This window comes from Penaeus vannamei, chromosome 1 (genome assembly GCF_042767895.1).
Source record: "Penaeus vannamei isolate JL-2024 chromosome 1, ASM4276789v1, whole genome shotgun sequence".
NCBI lineage: Eukaryota > Metazoa > Arthropoda > Malacostraca > Decapoda > Penaeidae > Penaeus > Penaeus vannamei.
In genome coordinates this window covers 40,542,704-40,562,703 of record NC_091549.1, presented here as the reverse complement: position 1 = coordinate 40,562,703, position 20,000 = coordinate 40,542,704, and the positions used below count along the sequence as shown (strand labels likewise).

The 20,000-nt window shown below is 34.5% G+C and overlaps 1 protein-coding gene across 3 annotated transcripts in view; it reads right to left on the bottom strand.

Annotated features, from left to right (window-relative positions):
• Positions 1 to 11,730: 11,730 nt before the first annotated feature.
• LOC113828511 (PX domain-containing protein kinase-like protein) overlaps positions 11,731 to 20,000 on the bottom strand; it is a 16,832-nt gene continuing 8,562 nt past the window's right edge. The window contains exons 9-13 of one of the 3 annotated variants that reach the window (XM_027381497.2): positions 18,254 to 18,367; positions 17,693 to 17,767; positions 17,000 to 17,072; positions 14,577 to 14,631; positions 11,731 to 12,963 (exon numbers count right to left, since the gene is read on the bottom strand). In XM_027381497.2, coding sequence (XP_027237298.2) covers positions 14,618 to 14,631; positions 17,000 to 17,072; positions 17,693 to 17,767; positions 18,254 to 18,367 — 276 coding nt within the window. In that variant the 3' untranslated portion in view covers positions 11,731 to 12,963; positions 14,577 to 14,617. The remainder of the gene's footprint in view (positions 12,964 to 14,576; positions 14,632 to 16,999; positions 17,073 to 17,692; positions 17,768 to 18,253; positions 18,368 to 20,000) is intronic. The other 2 variants (XM_027381496.2, XM_027381495.2) reach the window with 2 other exon arrangements.

Sequence of the window (20,000 nt, the reverse complement as noted above, 5' to 3'; positions counted from 1 at the left end):
AAGGGATGATAATAAAGGATAGGATTGTCAGGCAGAAATATATTGCGGACGAGATGGAAAACAATGTTTGGACTTTGGAAAAAAAGTAGTTTTCCAGTTGTCAAAAGCTCTGGCAAACAAAGGGTACCAGATATATGCTGACAACGTCTTTCTTCAAAATCTTTGGGGGGAGGGGGGGGGATGCTTGATAAGGGCACAGGGTATTGTGGAACAATTCATCAAACCATACAAAAATACCAAATCTGTTACCTGATAAGCTATTAAGTCGGCGTCAGGTTGATTGGGCTCTGGATCCATCTGGTATATCTTGCACAAAGTGGATGGATAGCAAAGCTCTACTGGTTGTCTCAAACATACATGATTCATCACTGACAACTAAAATTAGTCTCCGCAATAAAGACGGCAGTACAGTTAAGGCTGATACACCTGTTGTTATGGCTGATTCTAGACATCATATGGGCTATGTTGATAAAGCAGATATGCTAAAATCTTTATATGAAGTTGATTGGAAGTCAAAGAAATGGTGGTACAGATTCCCCCCCCCCCCCAGTTTTTGATATTGTTGTTGTGAATGGATTCATAATATACAAGTTTTTGGAGCCACAAGAAAACATCCTTTCAGAGGAAGAAATTGCCGCTTTGATTGGAGCAAATGGAACGAAAAGGAGGAAGACTGAAGCTCTCTTCTCGATAAGCGTCTCGAGCGCAAAGAAAACATCCCCAAGGAAATTCGGGAAAACCAGGCACAACACATGCCAGAATGTGGATCCACTTTTATACGCTGCAATCACTGTAGCTCAAAGAAAGAACCACAGAACTAAGTGGATGTGTACAATATGTAAGGTTCCCTTATGCAACAACCCTGTCTGAAAGTGTTTTTCATTGTTTCAAAAGTAAAAATCATACTGTTAAAAATTAGATTTTCTTTCATATATGAAGCGAAAAAAGGAAAAATAATAATGTTAGGAAATCAGTTTTAACATAAAGTTATACATATATATGAAAAGTGTATCAAAATTTGTTTCAATTAATTATCTTGACTTTGAATTCGTGTGGAAAATTACCTGTGGGACAGATACCAAGTAGTCAGTGGTGTTGATCCCTTCACTGTGACTTTATATGTTGATAATATGATCATTACTATGAATATATCTTATTTACCATTCATTTGTTATGGCTTAAAATATCTTGAAAAGTTTCTAGCTTTTTAAGGGTCAAGAAGAATATGAAAAATGAAGAAAATGAATAATGTAATTATCATTATAGCAATCTTATAAATTTCTGTCCAACAGGACCGGATTTACTAACATACGATCGTAACGCATTTACCAGCGGTCATTTACCATTGCATTTACCAGTGATGGCAAAGTGGTAGTCATGAAGTAGTAGTAATTTGGATATGCTTAATTACAATCCTAAATCGACTCATTCTAATGGTAGCCAACAGAGGGCTCTAGTAGAGCAATTCCACCAATCAGCGAGCACTATACATAATCTTTTAGGTTCCTTCGGCCAATCACGTAACATGTAAACAAAACTACATATTACACACACACACACAAAAAAATCTTCACAGCTAAAACACTATTTAAGCAAATGTAGAAAAAAAATGAATATATTTATTTGATCATATCCATTACGTGGGATATATATTTACTGTATAGATAGGGACCAATACAAACACTTTTATTAATATATTATTAATGTTTATTATTATTATATTATTATTAATCGCTATCTGTCGTCAAAGGAAATATTGTCAAGCTTATTCTTGTCCATGCGCTTTGGGGTTAATGTTCAAAATGTCGACAGACACAGAAATTGCATTACTCGTTTCGCGTTCGTATTGTCAGTTGATATATCAGCAGGATAGTTTTTCTCTATCATTTGTAATTAATATGTCAGAAAAGAATTTTATAAGAGTTCACTTATCAATCGATTCCATGAATTCTAGTAAAATATAAGCCAATAATATTACGAGAATTTGTGTGGATTTTATTCTTGCTAGTTTCAAGTGAAATTTACATTTCTTTTAGTCGCAATACTGCCGTCACTTCAGGAAAAAAAAGTTCTTCCTGAAAAAAAGCTTCTAAAAATCACAATAAATAAATAAAAGGGCAGAATTTGTCTTACCAATGGGATAATATGATACAAAATTGCTTCAGTTGAATGGGAATTGACAAGACAAAATCTATTAATAATCTGCATTTATTCCCTCTCACTCTCTGTTACTAACTAAACATTCCAAATATCTGGAAATCCTCCCTGCATTTCAGTGGCATAGATAGGAAATATGATGGGGGGCAAGGTTCATGGATTTTCTGAGAAAACAATGAGATTAGTTCCATCATTTGAAGCCGAAAGAAAACGAGATCTGTTGAGTAAAACGCTCATCCTCACTGACTGGTTATACAATGCCAACGCTTCACTGATCTGAAACAACACATGTAAACAAACTCGTTATAACTACCGTGTTGGATTTGCCTCAGCGACAAGTTAAGATACTTGCACTGATATGACTAGGACAGAATCAGAGAGAATTGAGCAATATTTCAATCAGACCTGCTAAAATGGACAAGCACACCACAAGAAGACAGATTGCCATCACTTTTCGACAAGGGTTGATTATTTCCGACAAAATTTGAAAGGAGGCAACCGCCCCCCCCCCTGTCCCCTCTATCTATGCCACAGCTGCATATCACAAAAAAAGAAAACTCAATTCTTGTTATACCATATCATTTTCTTACTTCCTTAAGTCGCGTGTGTCAGCAGTATGCTTTTTGAAAACATTTTAAAGGGGCTAGCCAACTGGGCAAACAGTAGTTTCGTAAGGATTTGTTTTTTTGCTAGGTAAAATAGACTTCCTTTCTCTTACTTTTATACGTATTTATTTTTTAGCCTTACTTGTTATAATAAAATAAGAGGTTTGAAAAATTGAAAACCCTATATCTATGACATGCAGTGAGGTTGTAAAATACTTCATGCCATTCGAGTTGGCAAATAAAAAGTACTTCCTGCAAAAGGAGAAAAAGAAATAAATATCTCTAAGTACAGGGCACACCCCTACATTCGTCACAACACAACAGAGATCACGCACCTGCAAAACGCTCGGCGCGCCATCTATCCTCAGACCCGTTAAGTCAGAACATATAAAACAAATTCAAGTACATATATTTTTATGCACGTCATAAAATAGGGTTTTAAATTTTTCAAACCTCTTATTTTATGACTAATGCAGTGGGGGTGTAGAGTGCTTCTCTGATTTGGGTAGGTTATTTAATATATGTTCCGTAATAAACATAATACAAGGGGGTGTGGAGGGAAAGGAAAGGAATATCTAATACAAGATAAGGAATGGATAGTCTGACATAAGAATGAATTCAGACGATAAATTATAAAATATTTAAAAACAACCTGTTTATTTGGAAACCTACACCAAAAGCATCTTTTCCGGTGGCAATTAGGGTGTCGCGAGACGCTATGCGACACCAAAAGCTGTCTCGTGATCGGAGGCGAGACGGGCCTGTTAGCTCCGCCCATTTCTGTGACATAATGGGAATGGCCGCAGTTGACGGCTTGATATTTTACTGTACTGGTCATTTTTCCGACAGGTACACAGTATTTTGGAATATGATGTCCAAGATGGCTTTTGATATCTTATGGTGGGTAGTGCGGTGTTATAGATATCCAATATAAGTACGAATATGCACGGAATATTCAAAGTAGAAGGGATGCATCTGGCAACTCGATTAAATTTAACCGTCTGCTCGATTCCTGTCGCGCAAGAGGTGTCGCGTTTCCTGTAATCGCTGGAAAAGATGCCTCAAATATCATACTTTAGAATATAATATTAAAGGAAGAAAGTCATTGCCACGTAGGGCACATTAGGAATATTAACTGAAAAATACCTGTTAACAAAAAACCTAATAGAAGCCCACTAGCCTTGTCAATGAACTGTAGTCAAATCAAATGATCTCAAAAAGGCTTTAGATGATGCACAGCTTCTCACCTGATGTGCACTGGGATTAGATCTACTTTAATCACTTGACAAATTTTCGACAGATCCCAAGCATTGCAGAAATTATCATTATGTGAGTTAAGTCTATCAAAAATAAATGGGAAAGAGTTCAGGCAACTCTTGAGGGCAGAAACAGGACATAGTTTTATGTCAACCTACTATCAATCTACTATCCAAGCTGGTAGTCTCAGGATTTAACCTGTGTGAAGGTCTTTCATTCTTAGCCAGAAATGAAGGGAAAGGGGCTAAGGAAACTGCTTCATCACCAGTTTCAAATACTGTCAAGACTGAAGCTAAGGCTACTAAAATACTGCTTTTGTAAAGATATCTCGTAGGGATGAGTTAAAACTGAATCTAGGTTGTTCAAAAATGACACAACCTCTTAAATAGGCCAAAAAGAAATGGATCAGCTATTCCTAGGACGTTGTTTAAAAGATCCTCTTTTCATTTTATCAAGAATTTCTTGGTCTATTTCTATACCTATGCCTATCCTAAGAAGAAACTTTAGTGTACATATATGAATATTAACAGTATCTCCTGAAAGATTTTTAATATTGAAAAGAGAAGCAAACTAACAAAATTTCAGAAATTAGATTCTAGATTTTTACTCTTTAAAAGTGATTTAAATAATTTCCAACCATATTCGTACTATCTGGTAGTGGATTGGGTAAAACCTTTAAGGGTGTCTGTTGTTACATAACCGATATCTTGTTTTCCTTGGTTGAAAGATTTGCGAAGAAAATCCACATGATTCATGCAGTTCATGAACTGTGAGGAATTCACGTTCTGAATTACTTTGTGACCCAGTGGTACTGGATGCGTGCACCAGCTGAGAAGTGTCGCTGTCCATGGTTGAACTTTTCATAAGGGAGCTATCAGCATTACTCATCCTTGATATGTCTGTAGGTGAGATACTACTTAAAGCATAATCTTTGTTAAAGGAGGCGGGAATAGGTAAATGTAATTCCATCTGTTCCACTCTACTGTGAATGCATCTGGACCTCCTGCTAGTGTGGTTTGGGACTTTGTTAAGAACAAATCGATTTTCCTGTTGAAAAGCGAATAGGCCTATTTCTGGTAGTCCAAACTGATCTACTAGTTTTATGAATACTTTGATAGTGACCAGTTTACTGCTGAAGCTTCATTGCAGGACAGTGTCAACAATATGCTCAATTGGATGGGTGTTGCCTTTACACCTATAGGACCTAAGCAACTGCCTTCCTTCCTGGCTTCCTTTGCCCAAGTACTTTCTCCCCCTCGAACAATTCCGGCGAACTCACCCCCTTTGTCATGGCTGGAAGAACTGAGATCCTCAAAATCAGAAGCAGGCACCTGCCAGCAGGACAGCAGTCGCAGAGTAAAAGGACGTCTTGTCAGGAGACAGACCAGAGACACCGAGCAGACAGAAGAACAGGAGCAGTCCCAGGGCAGGACAACTCGCCCTCCGCCCTCAGCACCCGGGGCACAGGGTCTCTAGTGGGGTCACACCTTCTACCTCCCCCAATAAACAAGCAAGCAAATTCCCCATGACCCCTTTCATTCCACCAATCTCCACGCCCTCCACTTGTTTACGCAAAGCATCTGCCCCCAAATTTTCTTCTCACAAAAATTGGGAAGCCTTCAGAAAACAATGTTTCTGGGTTGCTAGTTCCAGTAATGTCTTTGAAACTTAAAGTTCTTAAGACCGAGTCGACCCTTGGCGGTTGATACAATGTACTGCTGCTGAATTGTCTGAAAGAATGTGTATCATTTACAGAATACCGGGGTGTAATGTAGAGATAATTTGCTTGTCTGAAGTTCCCTGACATTTATGCTTTTGTGTCTGAAACGGTATGTCCATTTCCCAAAACCTTGAGACCCTTGTGAGGTTTGAAAACCCAACATCTTCGATTCTCTTCTGAAAGAGATACTATTTGATTTACAGAATTCCAATGGAGGCCTATCCAAGAAAGATTTCTTGTAGCAGCAAGGTGTGATTTTGGAAGAATGAAAAGGAGACCAATTTCTGAACCTATCCGCAGAATTGTGTCTATCATTCTTGTGCACACTTCTGCTGAGGGAGCAATAACAAGCCAATCGTCCAGATAGAAAAGAATGTTGATTCCTAGGGAAATTAAACAGAAATTAATGTTCACTAAATCCTTGGTGCTATGTTTAGCCCAAATAGGTAGAACTTTGAATCTATTATAATCTCAATTCTAGTACTTAGGTATTCATATATGTAAATTTTCTGAACCTTGGATGTATTGGGATATGCCAATAAGCAATCCTTCTTATCTATTGAAACCATGAATGGTTTCGGAAATAGAGCCAGCCGAACATGAGTAGCAGTTGTTATACGGAAGTGGTAGTTGACTATGAATTTGTTTAACTTGCTTACATCTAGTGCTAAACAAGATTCTACTGAATTTGTTTTTGGAACTTCGGACACATGATTCAGGAAAAACACTTCCTTTCAATTCTTCTATCACATCTTTCTGAATTAATTCTTCTATTCTTTGAATGATCGACAGATCTGTTCTCTTTTGAAAAACATGCAACTTCACACCGTTTTTTTTTTCTGTTTTTGTTTTTTACCATGGTCATGTACGACTTCTAAAAACTACTCTACGTGGTCACCCTGGAGGCCAGAAGTCTTGTCATCTCGACAGGCGGCCTTGAACTAGGGCCGTCATCTCCTTTTTTTTCCAAACCCCGGACGTCCCAGGTTTGGGAGTGACGTCACAGATTGCCACTGCCGGGCGCAAAAGGTGCGGCGAAACTGTCCTACACTTCAGTCTAGAAACGGCGCCGTGGGAATCACATCCAGAACGTGTATAAAATCTAACGGCTTCTCTACCCCCCGCCACCCCCCCTCTCTCTCTCTGCTCCCCCACTCTCTCTCTCTCTCCTCCCTCTTTCTCTCTCTCTCCTCCCCCACTCTCTCTTTCTCGCTCTTACTAACTTTCTCTCTCTCTCTCTCTCTCTCTCTCCAAGTTCATTTCCATAAACATGACTGTACAACCCCCCTCTGTCTCCCTCTCCCTCTCTCTCTCTCGGAAATAAATATAACTATATAACCCCTACACGAAACTGGTTAAACGTTCAATCAAAATGTCAACAGGACAGGGATATCCATTCATAAATTCATATAGGGTGAATATCCTCACTGATTTATGCACCTACAAATAATTGGTTACAAAACAAGCATTCAAACCAGACATATTACACAGAAATAGGTCCGAGGATTCAGTACCTGGATTAACCTACCACAAAATATTAGAAACATCTCCAATCCAATTACTTTCCAAGGAAAATTGAAAGAGTTTCTTTTGAATTGTCAATGACATCTAATAATTAAATGAAAAGCCAAACCATGTACCTTTGTTTCTAATTATGCGGCCAATTTATTTTATCTTATTTTATAATTCCACTACGAATGAACTTGATATTATCTTCATTTAGTTTGTATTACTGTACACTGCCATGCACATGAACAAAGAACCATTGCAAATAATGGAATTATTTCTTTCTCTCTCTCTCTCTCCATCATCCCCTCTCTCTCTATCTCTCTCTCTCCATCATTCTCTCTCTCTCTCTTTCTCCATCATTCTCTCCCTCTGTTTCTCCATCATTCTCTCTCTCTCTATCTATCTTTCTCCATCATTCTCTCTCTCTCTCTTTCTCTAGAATTCTCTCTCTCTCTCTCTCTAGAATTCTCTCTCTCTCTCTATCTCTCTTTCTCCATCATTCTCTCTCTCTCTTTCTCCATCATTCTCTCTCTCTCTCTTTCTCCATCATTCTCTCTCTCTCTCTCTTTCTCCATCATTCTCTCTCTCTCTCTCTCTGTTTACATGTGGATATGGTGCCGGTGGCAGTAAAGTTATATTCTTTTTAATACTTGTAAATAGTATTTTCTTTACGAATATTTATACATATAGATATTTAAATTATTTTAGTGAACAAATGGTAATTGTGATTCGCATATCCAGCGCAGCATTTTGCATGGGTTATTAATTATAAGCAACCTAACTGGCATCTATCGAACTCTAGTTGGCGGGCATTGAAGGGCTCAGGCGATGAAACAGTGTCACGCATGCGCAGAAGCAGAGGGGCTGAGCTAATTCTCGGCTAGATGATATGGCTCCGCCTCCACGAGCTATGACGTCATGAGCCCGACGCGTCCGGCATCAAAACCCTAACGCGAAGAGTTCGCGTCCGGGGTACAACCCGGGACGTCCGGGGTTTGGAAAAAAAGATGACGGCCTAGATTGTCATTTAGAAGTTTTTGGGGAGTGGAACTGATTCTTGCTTCCTCTCTGAAAGTTTCTTCCTCGAAAGAACTGAATAAATCTTTGAGAAGGCTGTTCTGAACCAATGGAATTGGATTTAAATTTTGACCAATAAGATCGATCTGATTTTTTTTTGTTTTTATTAATTTGAAAAGATTTATTAGAATAGCGAGGTTTAGCAGACTTATAGCATCTATATAAAGCTCTTGTAGCTTCAGAGACCCTTTGGAATCGATTTCTTAAACTCAATTCTTGTACTTATAGCGTTCTCCAATAAAGATTCAACCATGGGAATAGCCATAGATACCAAACCTTTACGTATAACCATAAAGCAAGTCAAAAATTTCAATGTCTTGTTTAGACAGAGTCTGCCTCTTCTAAAATGGCTTCAAAACTATCTGCTAAAAGATTTTAAGAATCTGGAAAATTAACACCAAATAAAGCCATTTGTCTGGAAGTAACATCTTTATCAGAGAGATCTACTGAAGGGTTTTTAAGTTCTTGAGGATGCTTCTTGTTAGAAGCCCTTGGTTCAGAGAGAAAAAATTAAAAATTCTGCCTGGCCTCATCTTCATTCTTAATATCTAATTTGAGATTAGTAAATGCTCGGAGGGTGTACATCCGGCAACGATGGTCTTTCCACCATTCAGTCAACTTCTCACAATTAGGTACATATGACATAATTTTCCCTGACACTAATAATGTCTTAGAATTTGTTTGATATTTAGATTGTGTAAAGATTCAACTTCTGAACTTTAGTGAAGTTAGGTTGAAAAGCCAACAATTGACCTTCTGGTAATGAAAAACATTTAACTGTAACATCATTTACCCTGTTTAGAACTAATGAAGTTGGGGAAACCTTCAAAATATGTCCTGTGCTTCTGGGTTCATTCAAGTCTATTACACTGATTTGTATGTCCTTTCAATGAACATCCAATCTGCTGAAAGAACCAAATATACCAAAAGCACTATCACCAGTAAGAAAATTATTTATGAGTCAGTATTTGATCACTACACCACAAAGATTTTTTATATAATATAATCACTTACTTGAGGTCATGATAATTATCAAATCAAATAAATTATCCACCTCCCTCAGCAGCTCGGTCTAGTAACCTAAGGAATCATAATTTGACCATAAATCCTCTGGGGAAGTTGCCAGAGCTTCTACCACAATCGTTGTTCAAGAGCAAAAGCTATATGTTACCAGCGATAATTCAACCTCAACGATACGTATGGGCAACTATAGAAATAGTGCTTTTATATTGTGCTCACTAAGCTCTTACCTTCATGGTCAGTGAAGAATTTTACAAAATATTGCCAATCCGGTTCTCGAACACTTCCATCTCTAGTTGGATAATTCTTTAAAATGTGAAATTTCCCAGGTGGAGACTCATAGTTGTGTAATCATAAGAAAACAAAGTTTCAGAAAACATGAATAACAGACGTGTGTTTCAATAGAAAACAGTTTCAGGAAACACTTCTTATCACGGAGCACATTCAAACCTTTGTTGACAACATGCTGGCAAAAAAATATTCTGACTTAACAGTCGAAGGATAGATAGCGCACCGAGCAGTTTGCAGACGCGTGAGCTGTATTGTAGGGGTGTGCCTTGTATTTAGGGGAAGGGCTAGATCAGTAGCAACTCGAGGAGGTTATGATGTCAGAATTTGATGATGTCACAAAAGGTGCGATTCTGTTTTTGGAAAAGGCATATAGGGTTTGTTACTCATTTTGGTCTTCTCTATTTTCAAAAATGATGGCTGTAATGGTTATATTTTCATTGAACAATCATCAAAATAGCCCTATGGATGAGAAGAGTGTGCGATTATGTTTATGTATGAATGATTTCCAAATGAGAGTCAAGTCAAAAGCCTATATTTTTTATTCAGCATGAAGGAATTAAGTAAACCTACTTTTATTGATACCTCCATGCACTCAATGAATGAATGAAAGGTATTTTATTTAATGTGTAGGATACCAGGCCAACAAGACTTTATGAAGTCAAAAATGCCTGAAAAGCTACTGAAACTTTAACACTGTTAAATATTGTACAAAATATAAACATGATCATGTGCTATTCCAAAAATAGCCCGGCCTGGTATCCTACACATTAAATAAAATACCTTTCATTCATTTATTGAGTCCATGGAGGTAATAAAAAAGTAGGTATACTTAATTCCTTCAAGCTGAGTAAATAATACAGGCCTTTGGCTTGACTCCCACTGCGAGCAATCCCACATTAGAATTATTCGTGCATAAACATAATCACCCACTCTTCTCATCCACAGGGCTATTTTGATGATTGTTCAATGAAAATATACCCATTAAAATAATTATTTTCCATCCTTTTTGAAAACTGAAAAGACCAAAATTAATAATAAACCCTAAGTGTTTTTTTTCCAAAAAGAGAATCGCAACTTTTGTAATGTCATTAAAATCTGACATCATGACTTCCTTGAGTTGCTACTGTGATCTAGCTTTTCTCCTGTATTTAGAGAGAATTTTTTTTTTTTCTCCTTTTGCAGGAAGTACTTTTTATGTGCCAATGAAGCATTCTACACCCCCACTGCATTAGTCATAAAATGGGGTTTATATTCCAAAGAAAATTTCCATCAAGGACATTTCACTGCCCTTGCTGCAGTATGATCAGACTTTAAACTGGTGTAAAACTTACCGAGTTTGTTTCCTGCGCCTGCCACTTTTGGGCATTGTCAAAATCATGGGCTCAAATATAAGCATTGTCAGTACAATACAAAAAAAGCAGTTATATCAACATTTATCCACTCCACAAGATGCATCAATGACTTTAAAAAAAATATGTTGAATTTATGCCCTTGTTACAGAAGCTGATCTTAAGCCTTTGAACCCAGTCTCAACTCAGTATTCATGCTATCTACATATCTTACTCCTATTTCCTACAAAATATGCAGCTTAGCCTCTTAGTTACTTGTATATATTACAGGCATACATGGGTAAGTGGTGACAGAATGATTAGCATTATGACAGTCATGAAGTTAGTATCCAACTGTTAATGATTTTTGCCTTTGAGCAGTTCATATGCACACAAATGCTTCTGAGATATACTGAGATGGTGAAGGAGGATCTTTTTCATCATACAACCGCCATCTGCAAATCTGCAAAAATGTTGGCAGCCCATGTTATCAATTATTTTATAAAATTTTCAGAAAGTTATCAATCAAGATCTCTTTAGTATCATGAACTCTTTTGCATGTAAGTGTTAGGATGATTCTTTTTTTTCAGAGGATTTTTCTGGCAGGTACAAACAGTTATTTAGTGGATGCCCATTTCAGTTTTGAACTGCAGCAGGGCTGGACCCCCCTTCCTTCTACACCCAACTGTTTCCCAAGCATGTGCATTTAACATGATTATACTATAATAGACACTAAATACAAAATGATACAAAATAAACACAAAAGGTTCTTCATTACATATATTTGCAAATAATCTGCAATTGTATCAAATGCATGCTATTCTTAGAAATGCATTGCTCAAAGAGTGATCTGTGTAATATGCCAATGACAATCAGTCCCTTTTAAATCAACATGTAAATTAACAGAAAGTGAAAAATTTACAAGATTTCTGAAATGTTCAATAAACTATGATCACGAGTATTCTAATTCTAACCAAATTACCTTCAGCCTGGGTTAAAAGTTTTGCTTCAATTGTTTTTAACAACAATTAATTAAGTATATAATAGTAAACTAACATATTGGTTTCTTTGATAAAAGTAATACAAATTGTCATAAATGCTTTGCACCTTCTATAATTCATAATTTCTATATTCCCTTCTGGAATACACTCTGACTTTGTTACACAACAAAATCAAAACAACAGAAAGTTTTGACCAGTATTTTTTTTCTACTGACTAGATAAGAAGTAAAAATTCTTATTGAGCTAACACAACCATTCAATTTCAGACAGCACAACTTTTGAGCTTGTGGTACTAAATCAGATCTTGTTATAAAGCTTTACAATGTAAAAAAGAAATCATGAAAGATATAACAAAAGTAAAACAAAGAGGGGAATGACTTTAGTAATACCAGGTAAATTACCTGAACATAAAAACTATGTGAAACTGATTTAGTTCATGACAAAATAATCATAATATATATATTTTTACATACATACATACATATATATCATCTTTTAATATCAAAATACAACACTTCTGATCACATATAGACGAAAATCAAGCCTCCGCTCAAGTCCCATTGATCTATTAATGTAGATTTCCATGATATCAATCTCTCCGTTTCATATCTCACAATGTAGCACTCTGAAATACCAAACATAAACCCCACTTTTGGGCTCCTGAATGCAACATACCCCCAAACTTAAACTCCCTTACAAAACGGGAGCACTGCGGTCGTTGGTTGTGGACTTCTTCAGTTTGTTTTTCTTGAACGAACTGATGGACGAGAGTAAGGCAGCTCGCTCTTGGCTCTCATTTGGAGGAGCTGGCGTGGCTGTGCTTGGGAACGAGGCCACTGGTGGAGGAGGAGGTGGAGGTGGAGGGGGTGGGGGTGGGGGAGGGGGAGGGCCTGCTGGTGACTGGGGGACATTTGGAGTAGAAGGGGGTTGTGGATTTGGAGGGGGAGGTGGTGGTGCTACCAGTGATGGTGAGACACTTATGTTCCCACTGGCGCTACCTGCAAGATAAGAGGATTCAATCATACATCAATGTCTGTAGTGGTAAAAATTTAGATGTAAAAGAGGCAATATCTTTTCTTCAAAATATTTCAAAGGTAAGTGATGTTTATCAGCTCAAATAGTTGCTAAGTAACTATTTTTCTTGAATGAAATTTTTCTTCTTCATAAAATATTTGAATCATTGCAATAATTACTATCTTTCTAGTATCATTACCATCATCATTATATGTGCGTGAGTGTGCAAAGGTGTGTGTGTGTGTGTGTGTGTGTGTGTGTGTGTGTGTGTGTGTGTGTGTGTGTGTGTGTGTGTGCGTGCGTGTGTGTGAGTGTGTGTGAGTGTGTGTGTGTGCGTGTGTGTGTGTGTGTGTGTGTGTATGTGTGTGTGTGTGTGTGTGTGTGTGTGTGTGTGTGTGTGTGTGTGTGTGTGTGTGTGCATGTGCGTGTGTGTGCATGTGCGTGTGTGTGCATGTGCGTGTGTGTGCATGTGCGTGTGTGTGCATGTGTGTGTATGCGTGTGCGTGCGTATGTGTGTGTGCACGTGTGTGTGTATGGGTGTGGGTGTGTGTGGGTGTTTGTGTGCATGTGTGTGGGTGTTTGTGTGCGTGTGTGTGGGTGTTTATGTGTTAATCATTACTTGCAATGCTATTTGCTTTTGTACATGAAAGAACAAAACTGAAGAGCATTCTAGAACCACTGATAAAGAACAAAGCCAGAGCCCTTCACCAATTTTAAAGAAAAGAATGACAGAAGCTACTTTTGTAATTATGTATAGTATTACAAATCCTTGTAAACTGAGATTATTGTATTTTCTGTTCAAGTTTGTGGTTTTTAATATTGCAGTCATTTTGTTATTCAGTTGGTGGCACTCTATCTAGAAAATATTATGAAATTAATAATTCTCTACTTGTATTTTTGTTTTTGAATAATTCTTCATGTAATTGTATCACTAAGATTGCAAATATACAATTTCTTCAATTATGTAATATCATGTGGGGAAAATCTTTTTTTGCATAGAGTGCAGCTCATAAAGTCTACCACAATAGAAAATCATATATCTATATCTATATCTATATATATATATGTGATATCTCAAGCCTTTCTTTTTCAATTTCTTATACTTAGACATCTGCTAAGGAGAGTTCATGACAATGCAAGATTTTTTCTTTTTCTAGTGGGCATGGGAGGGTATCTAAAACAAAGGATTACCTAGCTGCGGTGAAAGGCTAAATACTGGAAAGGATTCATAGTCAGTAGTTAACATCATGTTTATAAATTTAACATAAAGTCAACTAATACTTTCAGAATTGTGGAAGAAAATAATTCCTGGCAATGAACAAAACCAAAATAAAGATAAGATATAAGAACAGCAATAAATAAACATATACACTTAAGCTCCTGTAAAGGTCAAGTCCCACAATAAATCAGAAATATACCAGAAAGATTATACAACAAAGCTGAAATAACAGAGGGTAACTGAGAGAGACCAAAGCCATTTTAACAGAAGAAATGCTGCAAAGCCCATTTGATGGAAGAAACTGCAAAGATAAGAAATGAAAGCTAATCAAACTACCGTGTACAAAGCGTACAAAATCTAATACACTGTCATACTAACCATCTTGTGTTTCCTTGTTGGTCAACAGCTTGGAAGACAAATCATAATTGATTTACTGAAAAATCACATGTAACACATAATAAAATCACATCTCTTTTAGTTATCTTATCAAAATGATCACACATACTTACAACTTACTGCTGTCGCCAGAATGGGAATAAAATTAGAGGGACAAAAAAGAAAAAGAAAAAAAGAAAAGAGAAGAAAAGAAAAAAAACATTAATCCTTTTAACACAGAAATCAAGTAAATTGAGATGAAAATATAAATCACATGTCTTATTTCAATATGTACTTCATTGGAATCTGATGAATCCAGATTTCATCTTGTTCTATTTCCATTATTATTATCATCATTAGTTTTTTTAATGAGTGGAAAATTCAGGTATTTAAGACAGACATTTCAATTACTTTACAATTCACTTCACATCAATTACAAATCTGAGACATGTATAAAAACTTGCTTTTAGCTTTAAAGACAATGTTTATCAAGGTACAGTCTGAATAAAAAAGTATCGTTTCCTCTCATTTCCCATGAGGGATAAGCATGAAATTACTGAAAATGGAAACTAGGAAAAATCTAAGCCTATATATTTACTTGTATTACAAATAGGGCAGAAATGAACTATCAGATCATCTTTATACATGCTGTTCTCTTGAACTTCAACATATATCCATATCTTCCTTTCCTCTATACAACTGTAGGAAATATAAACTTCAACAAAAATGTGAAGTCTGTCAGCACCATCTCTAGGTTGTTGATTACTTTTTTGTGCTTTCTCTCTTTTTATTCAATTTTTTTTGACTGCACATGTGTTGCCACTTGATATTATCATATAACTTATTTCATTTCACATACAGATAAAAAAACTTGTGTTTTACAAATTCTAATAACTCCGGCACATACATCATAATGTTACTGTATCGCAAAACCTACATACGTAGGATTAGGTGCTAAATGGCTTGTCTACTTATTATACAGCACTTTGTTGATTTTACATATTAGTTGGTGCAATGGGGAACGATACTTTTTTCTGACACTGCTTTATTGCAAAGCTAATAAAACATCAATGATTTTTTCTTATTATTAACTCTATGTCAAAAATATGATAAAGAAAATGTAAAAATATAAAAAGATCATTTTAGTAAAAAACAAAAAACATAAATACAATAAAATTACTTACAGTCAACACATACAACAAACAGACATAAATGATGTTATATATCTGATAATCTATCCCAGTTTCATTCAGAAAATTATATACATGATGTGATAAGGAAGTTTTTATATCTAATATATTGCACTAAAATTACAGAAAAAGTTTAGAATCAAATTTTGGTTATTCATTCAAAATAACATAATTAGCAATTAGGTTGTACATCCATAATCCTGATTTCGACAACATTCCCTCTCTAAGGAACTCATTAAAATTGCTTTCATAATGTATAACCTAACAGAAAGAAATAATTAAAAGTAAAAGCACATAATTGTTATCGAAGACATGAATATCTTTATATAAAGAAAATACAACATGGAAAATCGTGTCATACTGCCCCTGATTTAGAAATACACTTTTTTATGTTATTAGATTTAATCCACTTCTTCCAAAGACAAAGTGCAGTGAATATGGGATGCACAATAGAATGGAAGACTTGGAAGAAAGGGATTGCAAGTTCAAAATTACCAGTTTTTATATATTTCACTTTCAGCCAATTCATAACCTTCCATGGTTAACATGCATGAATGATGTAAGGGCAAAAGAGCTGGTTGCACAAATGTTGAATATGCCTTTTTGTATTGCAGTCTCATATATAGAGCCTAAGTACCAGAAACTGTTCTAATTGCAACCAGACAACACTCACAGGCTTGAAGATATGCCTAATCCGTTTTGGCCGATCTTCAGGCCTCTTCTGCCCCTCACATTCCTTATAACATGATCTGCCAACCTTCCCATCCTGAACACTTACACTAAGAGTAAGGATGGGGGAGGGTTTACGGTGTATTCTGGTAACCCATCAGAATAACTTCTGGTAGAATGACTATGATAAGGCTTTTGTAAAACACATGCAGCATCCACACATCTTTGGACTACTGTACATTTGACAAACCTTACTGTTAGATTTACAAATACTACTCCAAGTTGAGCAGTGAGTAATGAGGAGAACGTTTGAACTTTTGTCCTTCTTAGTGTGTTCTCTTATTTTAGAAAGAAGATTACCTCATTGAATAATACAATGAAGACATGTGAGTCAATATAACACTTCAATATAAAGAAATATATAATTTGTATTCAGACACTGTCTGTTACTGAAATAACCAAAACATTTAATGTGAGTACTTTATCTATGTTTAAGCTGAAAAAAAGCATACCCATTACATTGTATGAATGATGTTACTTGCAGAGATATGAGATGAGGTAACTTACCAGGACTAGGACTAGTGTCTTCTGACGACCTCTGGGAATCTGATATAATACCATTTGTGTCCGCTTGTAAATGCTGAAATATAAAGCAAAAATTAAGATGAACTGGGCACAAATGCTGGGTGATAAGTAGTTGAGTCACCCTCTAAGGTCTGCAGACTAAAAAGCTCTCACAAAAGATTTTTTTTTTCCCTTGCACTGGTTCCTAATTGCTTTTGCTGAAGGGGATTATACTTAATAAATGGCTGACCATGCAGTAAGTTATTTGGTTTAAAACTAGAATATATAAACCCAAACAATTTCCTTTCTATGTTATTCTCTTTTTTGATTTTGAGAGTTCATTTTTTTACACTAATATTAAAAATCCTCTTTTTTTTAGCTTTACTATGGCAGCTATCCTAACAACAGCCAAGATGTACTAGCATTACAATGTCATAAATTAAGAGTAAAAAAAACAATACATACTTTACTTTTATTTCACTAAGAATAGGTTTATTCTTATTCTAAGATTATCTATTGCTTCTGTTTTTGTTTCCACCAAAATATCAAATACTTTCATATGGCAACCATAAAAAAGTAACAATATATGAAGTGATATGATATAAAACTATAATCTAGGGACATATAATATGTTCACTATGAACAAAAGTTATCAACAGAATTTTACACGCTGTGATCAATATCATGCATTTATACCTTTTTAGATCTGTTCTTTATCGACTGTTGTGAAACAAATGCCTCTGCTTTGGACAACTTTCTCTGTTGACGTACCTGTAAGTAAAAATAATAACAGGAGAAAAAGATGAACAATTCCACAAGATATTTCTATACACTCTTAACAAACTTCTAGTATCTTTGATATGATACAAACACATCCACTTTCACCCACACTGGCAGACAGGCATGTAATCATGCACACTGACATATGTATATACATACTCATACAATACATATAAATGGATTTTACCCATTCCACATAAGGGTAGAAGAAAGACTGTGTGAGAAATGTATAATCTATGATTTTTTTTTGCTCTACAATCAAATTTAAGTAAAGGGAAATAATGTTCTGAGTAATGTATGCCTGTGAATACTGAATAAAATCATTGTCTAATTTTCTTCCATGACATTTGCTTTTATTTTTCTTTCTCTTTTCCCCTTCTTCCAATCAATTAATCAATCAATCAACTTATATTTTTCTCTCACTCTAGCAATAGCAAACAAGGTCAGTAAACCTATCTGTCTATTTTTCCTTCTTACTTTCTTTTGGTCAGCAGCTAGTCTGGTCAACAAAGCCTCATGGTTGGCTGATACAGCCTGTTTCACTGATGATGGTAATTTAAGACTTGGCTTCTCGTGGCTATGGAGAGGAACCTGCAAAGTATTCAAACATAAGAAACAGGTATTACCAATATAGATATACATACATACATGCATATATACATACATACATACATGCATACATACATACATACATACAAGCATATATACATACATACATACATACAAGCATATATACATACATACATACATACAAGCATATATACATACATACATACATACATACATACATACAAGCATATATATATACATACATACATACATACATACAAGCATATATACATACATACATACATACATACATATATATATATATATATATATATATATATATATATATATATATATATATATATATATATATATATATATGATGTATATATACATACATACATAGATACATACACACATACATATATACATGTATACATACATACATGCAAGCATATATACATACATACATGCAAGCATATATACATACATACATACATACATACATATATACATATATGTATACATAGATACATATACATATATACATACATACATACATGCATACATACATACAACATGCATATATACATACAAACATGCATATATACATACAATCATGCATATATATATACATACATATATATATATATATATATATATATATATATATATATATATATATATATATATATATATATATATATATATATATATATATATATATATATATATATATATATATATATATATATATATATATATATATATAAATATATATATATATATATATATATATATATATACATATATATATGATATATATATACATATATATATGATATATATATATATATATATATATATATATATATATATATATATATATATATATATATATATATATATATATATATATGATAAATATATATGATATATATATGATAAATATATATGATATATATATATGATATATATATGTGCTATATATATATATATATATATATATATATATATATATATATATATATATATATATATATATATATATATATATATATATATATATTTATATATATATATATATATATATATATATATATATATATATATATATATATATATATATATATATATCCATATATATATATATATATATATATATATATATATATATGATATATTTATATATATATATATATGATATATGATATATATATATATATATGATATATATATATTTGATATATATATGATATATATATATATATATATATATATATATATATATATATATATATATATATATACTTTGGGTATAATACGGGTCTTTAAGGGGGCCGTCACGATGAATTTAAAAAAAAGAAAAAGAAAAAGAAGAAGAAAAAAAAAAAAAAAATCTGTAATCCAGTAGGCTTTGGTAATCTCGTGACATAATATTTCTGCTAAATACGTAAAAATAAAAGAGTTATGACTAAATCTCTGACCCCCCCCCGCCTCCGGCTCCGATGTTTACTTTGTTGCGTCTGTGCAAATATATTCGACAAATTATTTTTTATTATTTTTTTTCCGATTTATTTTGGTATTCTCTGGTAGCTAGCTGGCAATTCTGCTTATGGCACAGTTGATGGCCATAACAAAGAGAAAAGGCTGGCAGTCACCACGAGAGAGCCAG